The sequence below is a fragment of the Drosophila navojoa genome, chromosome 5 (genome assembly GCF_054131105.1).
Source record: "Drosophila navojoa isolate 15081-1374.11 chromosome 5, UAZ_NAV_1.0, whole genome shotgun sequence".
In the NCBI taxonomy this organism is placed as follows: Eukaryota; Metazoa; Arthropoda; class Insecta; order Diptera; family Drosophilidae; genus Drosophila; species Drosophila navojoa.
The window spans coordinates 11179749-11198227 of record NC_142893.1 but is presented as its reverse complement, the minus strand read 5'-3'; the positions used below and the strand labels follow the sequence as shown (position 1 = coordinate 11198227).

General features: G+C 35.0%; 2 protein-coding genes and 3 long non-coding RNA genes across 6 annotated transcripts; all 5 read right to left on the bottom strand.

Moving 5' to 3' along the window:
• Positions 1 to 3077: 3077 nt before the first annotated feature.
• LOC149091036 (uncharacterized) lies at positions 3078 to 3683 on the bottom strand. The gene is made up of 2 exons (XR_016197116.1): positions 3540 to 3683; positions 3078 to 3335 (listed from the first exon to the last, which is right to left on the bottom strand). It is a non-coding gene; the product is annotated as an uncharacterized LOC149091036 (long non-coding RNA).
• Positions 3684 to 4209: 526 nt separating this feature from the next.
• LOC149091035 (uncharacterized) lies at positions 4210 to 5233 on the bottom strand. Its single transcript, XR_016197170.1, has 2 exons — positions 4607 to 5233; positions 4210 to 4402 (listed from the first exon to the last, which is right to left on the bottom strand). It is a non-coding gene; the product is annotated as an uncharacterized LOC149091035 (long non-coding RNA).
• A 1053-nt stretch (positions 5234 to 6286) lies between these two features.
• On the bottom strand, positions 6287 to 6794 carry LOC149091034 (uncharacterized). Its single transcript, XR_016197131.1, has 2 exons — positions 6610 to 6794; positions 6287 to 6539 (listed from the first exon to the last, which is right to left on the bottom strand). It is a non-coding gene; the product is annotated as an uncharacterized LOC149091034 (long non-coding RNA).
• A 344-nt stretch (positions 6795 to 7138) lies between these two features.
• Positions 7139 to 8306, bottom strand: LOC108653034 (uncharacterized). Of its 2 annotated transcripts, none has more exons than XM_018103311.3 (3): positions 7982 to 8306; positions 7766 to 7915; positions 7139 to 7401 (listed from the first exon to the last, which is right to left on the bottom strand). In XM_018103311.3, the coding sequence occupies exons 1-3, from the start codon at positions 8094 to 8096 to the stop codon at positions 7274 to 7276; spliced, it is 393 nt and encodes a 130-aa protein (XP_017958800.1). In that variant the 5' UTR covers positions 8097 to 8306; the 3' UTR covers positions 7139 to 7273. The 2 variants fall into 2 exon arrangements, with proteins under 2 accessions (XP_017958800.1, XP_017958801.1); XM_018103312.3 differs by having other exon boundaries at positions 7139 to 7694; positions 7982 to 8305.
• Positions 8307 to 10344: 2038 nt separating this feature from the next.
• On the bottom strand, positions 10345 to 16510 carry LOC108653030 (uncharacterized). Its single transcript, XM_018103306.3, has 3 exons — positions 15866 to 16510; positions 12320 to 12490; positions 10345 to 11066 (listed from the first exon to the last, which is right to left on the bottom strand). Exons 1-3 carry the CDS (start codon positions 15906 to 15908, stop codon positions 10681 to 10683), a joined length of 600 nt encoding a protein of 199 aa, XP_017958795.1. The 5' UTR covers positions 15909 to 16510; the 3' UTR covers positions 10345 to 10680.
• Between the last annotated feature and the right edge of the window lie 1969 nt (positions 16511 to 18479).

Sequence of the window (18479 nt, the reverse complement as noted above, 5' to 3'; positions counted from 1 at the left end):
TGTCAAGTGAAAAATGAGTGCGAACTATGACATGAAATATGAGCTCATCCCACCGCTCTCCAGCCCTGGTGCTCACTTCTATTAGAACGCTTTGAAATGTACTACAAGCACCCAAATAAAATCTGACAAAAACTTCGTGGAACTGCTTACCATATAGCTATATGATAGCCTCTAGGCAAAATTAAGCTGAAGAGCTTGAAGCTAATAAGTTTTTGCAGCACTAATGCAGTCCATTTGTTAAAGATCCATAGAGAGAAGAAACCTTTCAATGCGGAACGACATCAATGAAAATAGAAAATGGCAAAGAACAGATATCCTATCAAAAAATTCGAGACTGCTGATAATTACTTCCTAATTACACACTTTTCACATTTTACAACACTCCAACCAGTCTAAGGAGCTTCAATGTTAATTAGAAAGCGATAACTAACAGTAAACATGACATCGAACAATTTTCCAGGGTATGCCGCTCCAAGCTAACCATAAATTCTAGAGAATCGCAAATTATGGACGAAGATTAGCTCATAGCTTCAATCGAAATTCGAATCGAAACCGAAAACGTAAACAAAAACAGAAACAGATTATTAACGAACTGTATGACATAAGCGAACAGTCTGATAAGAGCGTCAATACAAAACATAGAATATACAATATATATGGAAAAGAGTAGTGTATATATTACTATTACGTGGTATTTTTCTTCATTCACTTTGTACAATGCATGCGAAGACATGAAGAAGAAAATAGACGCCAATTTGCAAAAGTTCAAATCGCAATTAAAAAGTTCGCAGTTGCCCCTCTCTCAGCCCGTACCCAAGAGAGACAAGTCAAAGTTACGTAATCTAAGACGCAGTTAGACGCTTTGACTCAATTGAAATAAGCCTATGTGTGTAGTAGAGATTCCATGATAATCTATACTATATAGCAAAGAATATATTGTAGTATGCATGCATGTATGTATGTATAAATAATATAAACACTAGGCTGAGTATACACTGCATGAGAGGCCTCAATGTCCACCAGACAAGGCCGCCGTTTCATGTTCAAAGCCATTTGTCGTTTTCACTGGCATCGTGGAAGGTTGCACAAATTGAGGAATTGCACTGTAAACGACGAGCCATGCGGGGTTATAGATAGTGACAGTACTACAAACGACCATGTGCATGGAATGCAAGTGATTTATTCTATAATTCAGATGGTGAACACATCTTTCTAGACTTTCAATGGGCATCTCTAGACATTTACTTTCCCCTACAAATTGGCAATTTATGAATTTATTTGTTTTGGAATGATAAGGGCTAATATGAATATAATATATATGAATATACATATATTATATTATGATAAAAGCTTATGCCTTCTATATAAACCATTTCTCTTTCTCTCTAATGATCACTCTTTCTTTCTCTTCATTGCTCCCTCTGCCGCTCTCTCTCTCACTCTATATATATATATATATCTCAATTTCTGTATCTTTTTATTTCCCTCTCTCTCGCTCTTGCGCTCTATCTCTATCTCTTCTACCAATCAAATCACTTCTATTGCCCATCTTTCTTAGTTTCCTTTCGCAACAAATTTAGCAAACGAGTGAAAGAGAATTGATCGAGATGATTAAACCCACATTCACTCAACGTGTGTTGCCTTGGCTCAATTCATTCAACTCACAAAAGTAAAAACTAGACATGTAGCAGCACGATTTCAATATATAATTCGCCCACTCAAATAATGCTCAACTAAAAATAACGACACGAAATAAATACAAAACTAAAAAATATTATTTAGAAACGAGTACGTGCGCACAACTAAAATATTATCTAGACACGGGTGCGTGCCTCTGTTGCCTGATAAATCTTGCGAGCATGAATGCTTAGCAAGGACGTTTATTTTTAAGTTTAAGAAATCATATATGTGTATATATATTTCAACAGATTTCAAATATCACTTGGAACACGTTTGGGGCATTGGAATATACGAGAATCAAAACTGATGTCAGCTTGAATCAGCGTTGAACTTGACATTGAAACCCAAATCGGTGAGATACGCTCTGAAGCATATAAAATAAAGTTATATATAAAATTTAAAAAAATATATATATTTATATATTTACTAACATATATAGTCAGAGATAACAATTTGGCTGATCGGAACCAGAGCTCCAGCCACACAACTGTACTGACACGTGACATTGTCGAAACGAAACACAAATATCAGCAGCATCATTATCATCATCATTATCAACATGCTGATCATGATTGCTACTGGAGAGATGGCTACCTTAATCCCGGAGAATGCTAAACTGATAAGAAGGCCCTGATTGACCTGGTGCTCAGCCTTCTGCATCTCTTTGAGAGGCTATGATTCAGCGCTTGCAGCAATGTGAGCCCTTACATAACCAGCGGCAAGATTACTTATGTGAGAGATATAAGAGAGGGAGAGAGAGCGTAATTGCGACACAATATATGATATGATATGATATGATATCAATAGAAACTATACACATATATTAAATATTTTCAGAGCATATTTAATTGCAGCCAGACCATATATATTCACTACACAAATTAGTCGTACGGTTATGACATACATAGTTCAGACCGTAATTGATACAATATACATACAGAGATATATTATATATATATATTAGTTTACATGTAAATAGATAGATTTCTGGGCATTATTGATTCTTGTACTCTAGATTGTAATCAAGATTAACATATAGGCTGCGAAATAGAAAGACTGATAGTATTTCCATATGTCCATTAATGTTTTCTTGTTGTTTTGTACCCCCTTCGAATACTGCTTTAGTTATGGGTGACCGTTATAAGTGATTTATATTATAATAAAAGATAATCTTATTTCAGTTGATAGCGCACGGGTTTCGAATTGTCGCAAAACTCTTCAGGATAGCATTTCTTATGGAAGCAAAAGCCACCATACTGTCTGCAGAGCTGTTGTGTTTTCGATACTGCAACGAAAGAAGGGACATATAACGCGGAAAGGACATATAACAATGACAGACAGCAGACGTTGATAGTTAGCATTTTGTTGTTTCGATAGAAAGTGAGGACAAAAAGTAATAACAATTTAACCCAAAATCATCGACTTTTTTTTTATTCAACTCTCAATAGAGCACAATTGCTTTAGACAGTTATTCTCGATACATATAAACAGTAAGTTTTTCCGAATATATCACTTGTCTAAATGTAAACAGCAAACTTTTCCACCGAATTCGCAATCGTTTGGTGGCTTTAATTGCGGGTTACCTCCACAATATTCGGCGCAAGAGCCATTGAATTTTTCGCAGATTTGAAATAGTGCTGCAATGGAGAGGCAACCTGAAATGGGGTGGGGAGCGACAATTACAGGTGACAGACAGTAGGGCAGGAAGTAACATGCAGCACACATAGGTGTCGATTATTGGTATTTGATTGTTGAAGGAGAGATAAAGATATATATACATATTAATGAAATAGATGAATGTGTAAAGTAATACTAGCTAAAGTCAATCATTATTATTATTATTTGGAATTCGCACTTACCCACGATAAATTGCAGCATCAATGCAGCCAACAAGCAGAAGCCCCAAATATTTATTTTCTTCGACATATTCAATCCCTAGTTTGAGATCTGTATATTGGTTGGGGTTGAGCAGTAACGAGTAACGTGGTCAGTGCTACGAAAATTAAGATAAGAACCAAAGCAAGAATGCAACTCTTTTTATACACACCTCTTAATAGACCATAACTGCTTTAGACAAAGCTGATTATCGAAAGACCTACAGCATATCGTTAAGAATCTACTTATCTACACCTCTAAATGGTCTCAATCTGCTTTAGATTTGCTTGACCGTAATATAAAATTAAATCTAATGAATTGATAATCAAATGCATATCATCATATTTATTTCAGGGTATCAAAATAGTTTTTCCACATTTGCTGCCCTATTGTTACTAAGCAAAATAACAACGAATTTCTCGTCATTACGGGCGAGAGTAGATTAGTCATTCTTATTATTATTTGGAAGTCATGGATAACTTTAAACGTTCATAGTTACTCTCGATACACAAACAAATTGCAGCATCAATACAGACACCAAACAGAAACCCAAAATATTAATACTCTTCGACATATAAGTCCTTAGTTTGAGATCTGTATATATGTATATTGGAAGCCGAAGCAAAATTGTTTTGCATGACACGTCAAACTTGGTATTTATTTATTTATTCTTGTTACTAAGCAGCATAACATTTCGAATGTATTCATTCATAAAAACAGCAAGTTTTTCCTACGACACTGCAATCGTTTGGTTTCTCTAATTGCGGTGCCAAACCGCAATGATCGGGTGGGACGCAATCGCCATGGAATTCTTTGCAGTTCAGTATCGCTGCAATGGAGAGGCAACCTGAAATGGGGTGGGGAGCGACAATTACAGGTGACAGACAGTAGGGCAGGAAGTAACATGCAGCACACATAGGTGTCGATTGTTGGTATTTTATTGTTGAAGGAGAGATAAAGATATATATACATATTAATGAAATAGATGAATGTGTAAAGTAATACTAGCTAAAGTCAATCATTATTATTATTATTTGGAATTCGCACTTACCCACGATGAATTGCAGCATCAATGCAACCAACAAGCAGAAGCCCCAAATATTTATTTTCTTCGACATATTCAATCCCTAGTTTGAGATCTGTATATTGGTTGGGGTTGAGCAGTAACGAGTAACGTAGCACTGACCAAGTCGAAAATTAAAATAAAACCCAAAGCAAGAATGCAACTCTTTTTATACACACCTCTTAATAGACCATAACTGCTTTAGACATAGCTGATTATCGAAAGACCTACAGCATATCGTTAAGAATCTACTTATCTACACCTCTAAATGGTCTCAATCTGCTTTAGATTTGCTTGACCGTAGTATAAAATTAAATCTAATGAATTGATAATTAAGTGCATATCATCATATTTATTTCAGGGTATCAAAATAGTTTTTCCACATTTGCTGCCCTATTGTTACTAAGCAAAATAACAGCAAATTTTTCCGAACGCGTCGCATTCACTTGCTTTCTCTAGTCGTATTGCTTGACCTTATTAATTTTTGGAAGTTCACACTTACTCTCGATAAGCGCACAACACATTGCAGCATCAATGCAGCCACCAAGCAGAAAACCAAAATACTTATGCTCTTCTACATATTAAGTGCTTTGTTTGAGATCTGTATATTGATTGGATTGTATCGATTAACGCAATACTGACATATATTTCCATGGAAAACGGAGAAAGAATGTTTTGCAGAGCATATCAAACGTGCATCAAATGCAAATCTATTTATCTACACCTCTTAATATACCATAAATACACACTTAAGGGATAGCTGAACTGTAAATCGAATTTTAAACGTTTGAAAATATCAAAGGTCATCTTAAAATTATTAAAAATAATTCTAGCAAGCCATATCTGTCTCTAAAATAATTAAATAAATATTGTCATATAACGGCTAATTTTTTGATTTTTTTTTTTTTTTTGAATTATTAAATATTAGAAAATTATATTTTATAAATTTTAGTTTAATGTTAAATTTCTTTGTGACATATTTATATTGGTCCTTAGACATTTCATTCATTTGTTTACTCTAAAGAAAACAAGTCGAGACTGCTCGGCGCTCTGAACAACTGAACATCATATCCTTACATTCATATTCATTGGATCCAGGGTATAAGATTAAACTTTACGAAATAATATAAATGAGACACTTATTTTAGAAATATTTATTGAATACTACAAATTAAGTTGTATTTCGAGTCATAAAGAATATAATTCAATAAATTTCTACCGTTCTTCTAGTAGCTGACTGGCCTAAAAGCTAACGTCTAACGTAACACTGACCAAGTCCAGATATTCGAATAGAAGCCGTGGCAAGAATGTTTTGCATAACACGTGAAAATTGCATCAAATTCTAATCTATTTATCTGTATTTAAATATTTACAGTGTGTTTTATAACATTCTTAGACGTTTGATTGATTTGTTTACTTCACAGATCAAGAGCATTCATACGTTTTTACAAGAATAATATACCCTGTCTCCCCATTTTCATTGGATTCAGGGTATAAGATAAGCGTATATACGTAGATAGATACATACAAATGAGATACTTATTTTTAGTGATATTTATTTGGAATACCTTTATGACTCGCAATAAAAATTAATTTGTAGTATTCAATAAAGATAAATATTTCCCGTACTTCTAGTAGTTGACTGACCTAAAGACTTTTCCAAGCATCTATATTTTCAATGCCCTTTATTTGCTGTGTAATTGCAATAGAAACACAAGAGAAGTTGCAAAATTGATGATATACATATATACGTATTATATACAGAAGTATATAGTACTTCTCCACCGTTTGTAATGAATTTATTGTTACACCAAATCACAGCAATATCCGTTTTCACAGAATCCGGGTCTTCGAACTCCTTCACCGCACCACGGCATACAGACGGAATACTGTGCATTGCAATACTGTGCATTCCAGGAATCTGGAGTAACCAAATATCGGATGAATTTAAATCTATGCCAAGCAATCAAACAGAACAAATTCGATTTTACCATCTTCAGACACACAAAAATGCAGCATCAATGCAGCCACCAAGCAGAAAACCAAAATGCTCTTCGACATATTAAGTGCTTTGTTTGAGATCTGTAAGTTAGGTTGACTCGTCACAGCAACGCTTATGTTAACACTAACCAAGTCGAAAGATTCGAATAGAAAGCGAGGCTCTTGCCTGTTTGCCTAACACGTCAAACGTGCATCAAATGTAAACCTATTTATCTACACTTCTTAATAATGAAAGGTAGACCAAATCTCGAAGCGTTTCAAATATTATTGCAGCACTAACAAAATTATTATTATTATTATTTTTTTTTTTTTTTATTTAAATAAAAAGGCTTAGTCACTGCAAATTAAATTTTAAAAAAATTCATAATATTAATTTTTGTATGAAATAGAATACAAATATCATTTAACATATGTATATGTATATGTATATCTCCCGTTCTTCTAGCAGTTGACTGACTAACTTTGAGGCATTTCCAAGCATCTGATTTCAATAGAAGTAAATAAAAGTTGCAAAACGAATTGTTTTTAAATATTTACAGTGTGTGTTTTATTACAACAGTAGAAATATATTTTATATAAGAATAATTCGTACAATATATAAGTAAGAGTATTGTTAACTATAGTCTACAGTTGACAAATAATTTTGTAATGCATTTATTTGTTCATCAAAACACAGCAAACTTCTCCGTTTTCGCAGTCGGTTGCGGGTCTTTGAATTGATGGATTGCAGGACCTCATACAGGCGCCCAGGTGCTGCGCGCAGGGCGCTGGCCTCACCGGCACTGCAACGGTAGATGGAACATGGAACGGGGCGGGGCACATACAATGCATAACAATGACAATTACAGGTGAGAGACAGTAGAGGGAGGAGGTAGCACACAGCAGACATAGACGTCGATTGTTAGTATTTTATTGTTGTTGAAGGAAAGACAAAAAAATAAAAAAAAAAATAAAAAAAATCACAATAGATGAGTACATAAAGTAATACCAATTAAACTCAATAATTATTATTATTTGGAAATCAGTTTCAAGTGGGAATTTGGTTAGGAATTTCTATACGCATTTGGGTAAATAACTGAGAGATGTTAGGGCGTTAGAAGCAAGGCTCTATATGCATTTTAACAAATTCGTCCGAAGACTACTTACACTCGTAGCAACATTCAACGCCCAGGTGGGCGCTGGTGGGGCAGAGACCCTTGTTAGTGGTGGGCAGATTGCAGTCGCTGGTGTGCACACAGAGGCCTCCGACCAAAACACAGTGACGATCATTGGGATAAACACGCACACCCTGAATCACTGCAAGTTGGGGATGTACAGTGAATATTGGATGGATTTATGGCTACGTCAGGCATTCACACTTACTATATTCGGGTGTGCTATTGTCATTCACTTCGTTCGTCTCGATATCCGCACAAACAAATTGCAGCATCAAAGCTAACACCAGGCACAGGCCCAAAATATTTATGCTGTATGACATATTTAGTCTTATCTGTTATATATTAGTTTATATATATGTATATGTGTATATTGTATTGTCACTGCGTAAGTAATCCACACGTTGGCACGGTTTGCGTAGCACTGAGCGAGTCGAAATTCGTTCCAGATGCTTTTCAACAAAAAATGTTGTCGAATAGAAACCACGAAACGTTGTTTTGCACAACACGACGAACGAACGACAAATGAGGCAGCGGCAGAGGCTGAGGCTGAGGCTGAGGCTGGGGCAGTCAGAGAATCAGCCCGTCGATCACACAACAGACAACCAAACAAGCCAACGAGCCTACTGGAGAGCAGGGAGAGAGAGAGAGGAGCTGCCCAAGGGGCTGGCAGAGGGCACACCAGATAGTGCTGTATGCGGGCTCTCAGTTCAATTGGAGAGCGTGAGAGCCATTAATAATATTGGCGCGTTTGCAAACAACAAACAGCAGGAAAACCCAACGACGGGCGGCGCATGAAAGATCAACCGGCACTAGTTGCCAACACCAACACCAACACCAACGCCAACAATTGAGGCAAACACCAAACCCGAATCGAAAAACAAAAACAAAAACAAACCCAATGCAAATGAAAACATAATTCATTTGAGGAACTCACGCGCTCTGAAAAGCACGCCAATAACGTAATGAATGGGCCATCAAATATTTAGACTCAAGTAGTATTTATGAGTTCTTAATGTTTATTGAACAGCAGCCAGAACAGACAGTAGGCTCGACTAGAAGATACCCTTGAACTCGGGCTCAGATCTGTCAAGTTTCACAAGTTTATGAAGTTAATTAAATATACATATTATTTATATTGAAATTTACTAGATATAATATTTACTAAGGCACATTAAAATATTGTTTAAAAAAAGCTTTTTAAATATAAATCTTATACATAAAATGATCCACATGTTAAATTTCACCTATGAAATCCACACTCAATCCTCTCTGGGTTATATAATATACACAATCTTGTCTTTGTTTACAGGGTATTCGAGCAGCCAGGCAGACGGCGCCATCGAGTATCCACAGAGTAATCAAGAAGTACAACTTCTTTATGATTAACCGCATTTATCGAGGCGTAACGTGATTTAACTGCATTTAAAACCAAATGATCTGGTTACGATCTCCGCGTGTGTGCACGTGTGTGTATGTTTGTATGTGTATGAGATGTGCTTGTATGCTGATGTAGAAACAATCTGTAATTGTTATCAGCTCTCATGGATTTGGTGAGCGTGCCTGTGTTGTCTGGCCAAAGTTTTGTTCTTTTTGGGAATCGACAAAAATTCAATTTTAGCAAAATGTGCAAAAATTAAATATTAAAAATAAATTAAACTGAAGAAGCGGCTTCCATAAATTAGATCATGTGCACATCACGTGATGTTGTCCAATTGCCTGAACTCGCTGAAACAACTGTTAAAAGACATCGTTAATGAATGAATGAAGCTCTTGGCAATTACAACGCGACATGAATACCCTGGCACACATAAGACTATAAACTTGACAAGCCGACAAACTGACAAACTGATGATGTGCTCTACAGCAGTGCTCAACATAATCCTAATCAGATGGACCATGAAATTTGTATGTTATCTAGAACATTCATTGAAAATCCCCGACTACACTCATCGTCGCAACTGATAATATTTAACATTTAATGCTCAGCGTGTTTCGCTGTGCTTGCAAAACAAATAGAGAACAGCTTATTGATATTTATTGACATTATTATCGAGAAAATAATAACACATAACATATAATAAGGGGGAAATACAATTGAAGTACAGCTGAACAGCTGTGAAGCTCGAGATGATCTACTTGAGCTGTTCATAAACAATTTAATTTGTGTCAAGGCTATGAATGGATACAAATGGCTTAAAGCAGATCTACAGAAAAAGCTCTAAATCAATATACATTTTCATTGAAATTTATACAAGTACCACACAATATCTACATTATATGAATTAATTTTTAGTGCGAAGATTTTAAAAATTAATTGTGCTGGTGTGTGTCTTGGCTAAAATCTGCCTGCTATGCTTGCCAATGCTCAACAGCGTGCATTGCATGTTGTTTACTGCTTGGCCAGTGAAGCACTGCTTTGTAACAGCTTGGCTTTGCACTGCTTGTTAACCAGTTAATTCGCTTCATCTTTTTGTTTGTTATTATTAAATGTGAATCACTTTCCTGCAAAATCTGTGAGCAATTGCATACCTGTCCCAAATCAAATTAAATAAAGAATGCATTATGATCTTAAAAGATAATATATACTTTTTTTATTGAGTAACCTAGGTAAAAACATTATAATAAATGGACTACTGCAAAATATGTAAGGATATTCTGTCATTCAGTCTTCTGAAACAGTTACTAATATACATTGCTTAAGGCTAGAGTTTTACAATTGCTACAATACAATAAAGTTATTATAATACATGTTTTACACTGCACTACAAAATTGGCCGCATCGTTTTTTTGCTTATCGTTTATCCAAAACGAGGGCATTTTGAATGAGCACCAGGTAAATATCACAGAGATGTTAATTGCACAGCCCCAATGTGGACCGAGTGTGGCTTAAAGGCAAAGGCCCCGTCAATGCTCTGCCTTGGGCCGTTCATCAATTGTATAGATGCTGGCGGGTGGTGGCACTACAGGCGTCACATTCGGCTCATCATTCGCCTTATTCTCGCTGTTGAACGGTATAACAAAGATGCTCGGCTTGGCCGCATGCTGCATTTTGATAACCGTATCATAGCTGGGCGGTGCAAATTCACTGTACGACGGCGACGGCGTGGGTGGTGCACGCTGTGCCTCATTGGGCGTGGCATTCGATTGTCGACTACGCGTATCGCGGCATCGGCGATCCGAACAGGCCATCAGCATAAAGAAAGCACCCAAAGCCAGAAATGTAGCCACATACCAAACAATGGTAATCACATCCATTGCCGTCTGAGACAGTTCGTTGCTGGAGTCCACAACTGAAAAGAGAAGATAAATAAATCCTTAATGAAATGTATAAATTTAAATGTATAAAGCTGGCAAGTTCTAAAAATTGATTAACAATAGACCAAATTTGAAGCGACTTTCAATCTGTTTGATAAGCCAAGTTATATATAATTTATAAAGAAAAATTGCAACAAAAGCTGCAGTGTGTTTTACAATTCGAGTCTCTCTGTTGCTGAAATTCGTATTCATTTCCAAATATGTACATAAATAATTTGCACGTTTATGCTAAAAGTATTGCAGGCCTTAAATGTTTTTTAAATATTAGATTACAATAAATTTGTCATAGTTGACTGCTAGCGAAAATTCGCAATTATATGCGATAATAAGCAATGCTAAATCTAAAAATCTAAATCCAAAGTATTCTACTTAAAAATAAAAATATAAGAATTGAATAATATATAAATAATTGCTCATATTTTATAAAATATAGGACTTCAAGTAAATCAAAAATTACTGAATATAAATTTGCAATATATAACTAATATATAGAATATATAAATGTATCTATGTATATGTATCTCATTATTAGCTATTAAATTGTTGAGTAATATTTTTAAATAAAATTTAAAAAAATTGCAAAATGCCCGCAGTTAGCTGACTGTTAGTTATATAATTATTATTATTAGTAATTTTACTTCATGTTCCATAGAGCAAATAGATACCCATCAGCTGGCCTTTATCATGCTGACGTCGGTAAAAAACTGGACTGTGTGTCACAGACTAAATGACGCAAAAAAAAAAGTTAATGCACTGAAACAATCATTTGATATGAGCGCTAGTCGTGGGTCCACCTGGACTGAGAGTTGAACGGTTCTTTTTTTTTTTTTTGTATATTATCATAACCTGTTTATCGACTCGTTATTAAGTTGTAACATATGACTGTGAATTGGTAATAACGGGAAAACGTTCATTTATATTATTTAATGTATCTATTTGGCTTTGATTCATAGGAAAACATTTGAAATGAATCAAATATTGTATTTGTATAAAATTGGACTTGAACTGGAAACTGGATCCATGAAAGTCGAGGCATTGTGATCATATATTTTTAAGTGATTTTCATTTAATATTTAGATATTAATATTTAGTGTAAATAAACTCTTCGTGTTTACTTTAGATCTACATCATCTATGTATACTCTTTGATAAAGAGCATGCTTTCACATCATTTCAAGCTTATCTCTTCACATCACTCTGGGCATATCTTTTGAGATCACTTTACTTACTATTTTTATAGACAAATATCCGTGTGTTATTATCCACTTGTTCGGCAAACAGATCCGTTCCGCTGGTGCCGTTCCCACTGGTTAGATTGTATGGCAGTTGTCGTGTAAGTACGTTCTCCAAGGTGAGCAGATAGGACTGACCGTGTGTACCGCTCGCATAGACACTGAATACTGAAATGGCAGCCACAATAAATGTTATACTACGAAATGGCAATTGGTGATATGAAAAATTATTTTTACTACGCCCGATCGGCCAGATAAGCTATCAATGGGCATGGCTTGTTTAATATATGAATAAATATATATCCCTATAAAGCCCAAACACTTGACAACCGATAAAAAAAATAAAAATAATTGTCATGCTTCCCATTCATATACTATAATTAGGCAAATTTAGTATTTGTGAACTAAAATTAACGCATAATGAGCCGTAATTAGGCAATCTATTTTGGCCACATTTATAATCAGTTAGCGGATTACTGATAAGACCCGCAGTCGGCGTCGTTTAGTCTGCTAGGCACTACGCTTTAGGCACCTGTCGTATAAGTAGCACTCGACTTCAGGTTCAAAAATATCATAAACTTACATCAAATAAAAATACAAATAAAAAATAATTATTGTTGATTATTTTTACGCTTGTTTATGGCATTGTTTTTTGTTTTTTATTGTTGTCTTTTACAAAATATGCTGCCGGAACATTCGATTGACAATTTCACCATCGATCAATCGACCTGTGTCAGTGGCGTTTTTTGTCTATATTAAAAGTACTACGTCATCTAGTTATCTAAATCAAACAGCACACGGCACAACTTCAATTGCCATGACATTTGATTTTCCCATATTGCCCTTTTTATCAATTTCATAATGGCCGCTTGCTGACAATGTGGCGTACAGAGAAATTATTGTCCTAGGCTCACAATTTAGCCACAGCACCTTATGCTCCATAGAAAAAGAAACCCGTTTGTTAAAAGTCACATATTACTCATACGTCTCGTTGCCAAGACAAGTTAAGCAAAAACTACATCTGTTTGTTTTTATTACTCAATATCTTTGCAACGATGACACATGAGTTTATCACAGCAAAATTGTGGGAAAAAATCATGAATATATGCAGATCCAATGCGCGCAAGGGGGTGTGTCTAAGCATGTGACTTTCAAAGAAAAATTACCCAAAGCAGATGAAGTAAATTACAATATGAAAGAAGAGTCTTGAAAACAAAGAAATTTACATTTAAGTGAGGAATATGAGCCAAGAATGAAATTTAAGAAGCATATAGAGATAGAATTGTCGAAAATAAACAATTATAACTAGGAAGAATGAAGAATGAAGAAGAAAGAATAAATACTGAATAATTGCAGTGAGTAATTGTAATGAGATAATAACTGATAATGAGAATTATCATGAATAATAATAATAATTATAATTATCGTGAATAAAGAAAGTATTGATAATCATGATAATGACTATGCTAATATCAATTCTGTAATAAATATGATAATCAATTATTTAATAACAAATTAAGAGTTTTATTAATAATATTATTTACATTACAACTGATAGCAATGTTTATAAAAAAAGAAGCTAATAATAATAATCTACGCTCAACCCGCTTATGAGGATCGATGAACGTTAAGCATTTTGTTTTGCCGCAGCAAACAAAAAAGAAAAAGGAAAAAAGAAAAATAAAAGCAAAGCAAAACAATCAGCCATATCATAAACTCATTAAACTGCGCCCAGGTCTAATAATAGAATGCAAAATGCCAGAGCTGATAAGCCACAAGGGGCGAATCCAAGTGCCATCGCAGTGTCTGGCCATACGAAATGAAAGAATACCTAATTTAAAAGCCGAGCAAGCAATTTGCTGTTGTCAAATGGGAATTACTATTTTGTCGACTCGGAAATATGCGCAAATACACAGACATTCGACAGATCAGCTGTGCAAATTGCTGCCACATGCGGCTGCAGGAATTTCCTGAGTCTACACACACACACACACACACACACATGGCCGGGGCCTTTCGCTCTCTTGGGTCAGTGGACGCAAATTGCAATTTAACGAATCTTTACAAACTTGATTATTGTGAGAGCAATGCATATATAAAGACGGTCACGTGCCGCATACTTGATATGATATAATAGGTATGTATATGCGCGTGAATGGGTTCAATTGGGAAAGTAATTTCTATAGCATTTGCTCGGATTGCACGTCCAGTCCGTTGCCTTGTTGACAATCTAAGCAGAACTGTGCGAACCTTAGCATAAAATACTGAGCCATTAGCAGCGCCAGCGGCAAACGGTTAACCGTTTCAACTGATCTATATACATATATAAATGCACATATATACATATATCCTAAAAGAGAGAGAAATCGAGCGAGAGTTGCTCCAATGACGCGCTCGATCAGATAATTGAATTGAACTTGTTGGACTGAAACTGCGGAGCTAATTTTAATTAAATTATAGTTGATGTCGTGTGGCAAATGTGCAGATCACATGCTCGCGAATCTGGAGCTTTATCTAACGCATATAAGCATCATTAGCGTAGTTTATGGCTCCGATAAGATGTGACAATACCTGAATATGGATATAAGATGCTTTCAGCTCTACAGCCAATGAGACAGACGCGCGTTCTACGCTTTAGTGGTTATAAAACAGTTAGGCCCTAATGACACCGCTCATATAAACCAAACTCTACAAAATGTTCTTATCAGTCCATCCAGAAATTTCATCATATCGGTGTTAAGCCCTCGAATATCATTTAACGATAGGCGCCTGCCACAAAAAGTTAACAAGTTCTTTATGTACTTTAGCAACTAACATTGATATATTATTTAGACAGCCATCAAAGCGATCTATATAAAAGCTTTTTATTGTTGTTGTTGTTGTTGTTAGTGTAGCCTCTGAAACCTTTGCTACTGTTGTGAACTGCCACGGAAATTTCCCATGCATATTCTCTATATGAATAATTTAAATCAAGTACGAACTGCTTTAACAATATCATTCATTATTAGCATTAGAATTAAATTAACAACAACAACAATAATAATATAAAATGTGGCACATAATTCACATGCATGTATCTGAACCTATCTTTAATCTCTAATTAAAACTTAATGCGAAAAATTTCGCACGAACGGCAAATGCTTCATCTATCAGCTTATATAAAAATTCAAGCTTTTGTATAGATATATCTTTAAATTAAGCGTAAAGCAATTTTCTGGCGCTTAAAGAAGTATGCATAGAATTTCTGAGTAGCTTTCTATGAAATAAATAAATAAAAAGTTTTTTAAAATTTAAAATTAATTAAAATAAAGCTATTCCTAATTTATATATAATAGTCATGAAATTTTTATATCACATTATTTGCAATATTAAACTTTTATTTTAAAATTATAGACCCATAAAATTTTATCTTTCATTGCAAAGAATTAAAAGTATTTCAATTCATTCCAAGTATTAGGCGCTAAAATTTATTCAACTAACACAACTACTTATATTTAATGCACTTTTGTTAAATGACATTATTTTATTAATATAGGAGCTTACATGTGATTAATAGCAGCAATCTCTGCCCCTTCGTCGACGTCATTTTATTTCTAGTTTTATGAAAGCTCAACTGAGTATTTACTATATCTATTTAGAAATGTTCGTTCACAAATGTTTATTTATGTTTTACGCAAATAGTAATTGACTTTTGCGATATTTTTCGTTGTTATTTGTTGCTGGTAAAGTAAACCAACGTTTCCGCGTTCGCTTTTGCAAATAGAAATAAATAAATATCTCTCGGCAATTGGCGGCGCAATCAATAATAACAATTGTTTATGTCGATGTAAAATAAATCGTTTACTTTCAATTTGAAATTGAAATTGAAATCGAATTTGAATTTCAACACGCGCACAATTTACGTATGTATGTATGCAGGTATTAGCATCCAGCAAGAGCTTCGATTTCCCAACAAAATCATCCAAGTTCAGTGGCACTCGACGCGCTCGCAGAGACCCCGCGAGTTGATCTTTCTGGTTCTGGTTTCTGTTGTCGACTGAGCGCAGCTCGCTGGCGCTGTCTGTCGACTGGCTCCAGCTAGTATGGCTGCTCCCCTCTCTCCGCGCACACACACGCACACATACACGCCCCTCGCCGCTGGGCATGAATCACACCAACACAAAATCAACCGGTTGCCGCTCGATCGCAGAGCTTCAACTTATTTCTATTTTTTTTTTTTTTTTTTTTTTTTTTCTATGCAAAAAAACGTAATTTCAACAATTTGCGTATATATTTCTGTTATTGTAGCTTTTACTTAGCGTCACTTGGCTAATTGCAGTCACTGATCCACCCAAAAACAAGTGGCTAAGACCCACAACGTCAACAACAGCAACAACAACAGCAACTGCTGCAGCAACTGTCTCAGCCGGCAAAGGCAAGAGGCAACTGCAAAGCAATTGTCGAATGCACAGCGATTGCTTCTATACCTAACACACACACGCACACACAAACACATGCTCATTCATGTAATTTATAATTATATATCCCACCTTACATATACGTACCTCTACATATAGCAGATATATATATATATATATCGAATATACATATATATAGACATACATATATACCTACATACATACATATGTATGTACCTCCACATGCCCGCATTTACATTTCTCTTGTCGCATTAGTCGTTGTTTTCGCACAATTTCTTGCATTGTGTTTAAAAATAAAATTGCATTGCGCTGCGAATTTAGTAGCATTTGGGCAGGTATGTAGGCGTGGCCCTAAAACATAACGCCAGACATGCTAATTGGTATATTGTAAAACTAACAGAAATATTTGCACTGCAAACAACGCACTGTGAATGCCCTACAAAAAAATAGAATTAAATTTGCAAAATAATATAAGAATAAATAAAACTAAGCAAAAAATTTCTAAATATTCGTATGAAATTTTTTACAATTCACCTAAAATTGTATAAAATATTTAAATTAAAACTAAGTTCAGAGATCAAACAAAGTATAACATAATTATGACAAATTATATATATAAACCACATTGAACAATGCGCGTAACTACCCAATGCTTCAAAAGGTTATAAAAACAATAAATACAAGGATACACTTACCTCAGATATAAAAAAAAGTTTTTAATAATATAACCTAATAATATTCATATAGCCAAGACCTCAGAGCCTTAATCCCGTTATAGCACATCTTACAGCACCTATCATATATTTGATATGCCCCTCTCCACCGTTAAGAAAATCTCACGAATTTTACAAGTTTTCACGCCTTTGTCGTCTCTTGGAAACAATCAAGCCTTCCGCCGTCTGTCATTAGATAGATATATCATATTTATGGCTTGGAAACAGGTTTCTGCTTGTACTTCACATTGCTCTGCCGCAAACGATTTGATTCTCAATGTGGACATAGCTTAATTAGTGTCGGCCGGTAATTGCGTTCTAGGCGGGACAGAATTGTACTGCCATATATGTTACGATACGTTATCTCGCCACAGAATTCAGCCAGATAAAGCAAAACACAATTTACAATAATGATCTGATTGCCGATTTAAACAGACGATAATTAGTTCAAGTATATACCAATTGCCATAGCTCGTGTTGAGGTAGTTCCTCGCTAGACCTCAGCTTGACCGTTCCGTTAAAGAGTCGTGCATTGACTTCAGTTGAGACATTACAAATTGAAAACATACATATACAACTCTTTAAACTAAACACATTTGATTGATTCGCTTGGGGCTTTTCATAATTGATTCACTTCAACTGCCACCTGACGTTGAACTCTGTCAATGCCAATGTCCAGCTTTTCGACATTAACGTTTGCTTGTCATTGGCATTGAATAGATCTGAGAGTATTATCATAAATGGCTTGTGCCAATTAACCATTGGATAGTTGCCAAGCGCTACAGTAGTCAATAGAGTTCAAGTGTTGTTCGAAAGCTCTTAAGGCAATATTATTTATGTTTTTTAAAGAGCCGGCAGTCCACAGTGGAAACAAGGCAAGCAACACAAAAATTAAAAATATGAGTAAAGATTATACATACATACATATATAATATAAAATTGTGAATTAGAATTGACTAAGAACAATTGTCAGCATGAATTTAATAATTATAGTATAAAAACTTTCGCGATGCGCAATTAACCGAA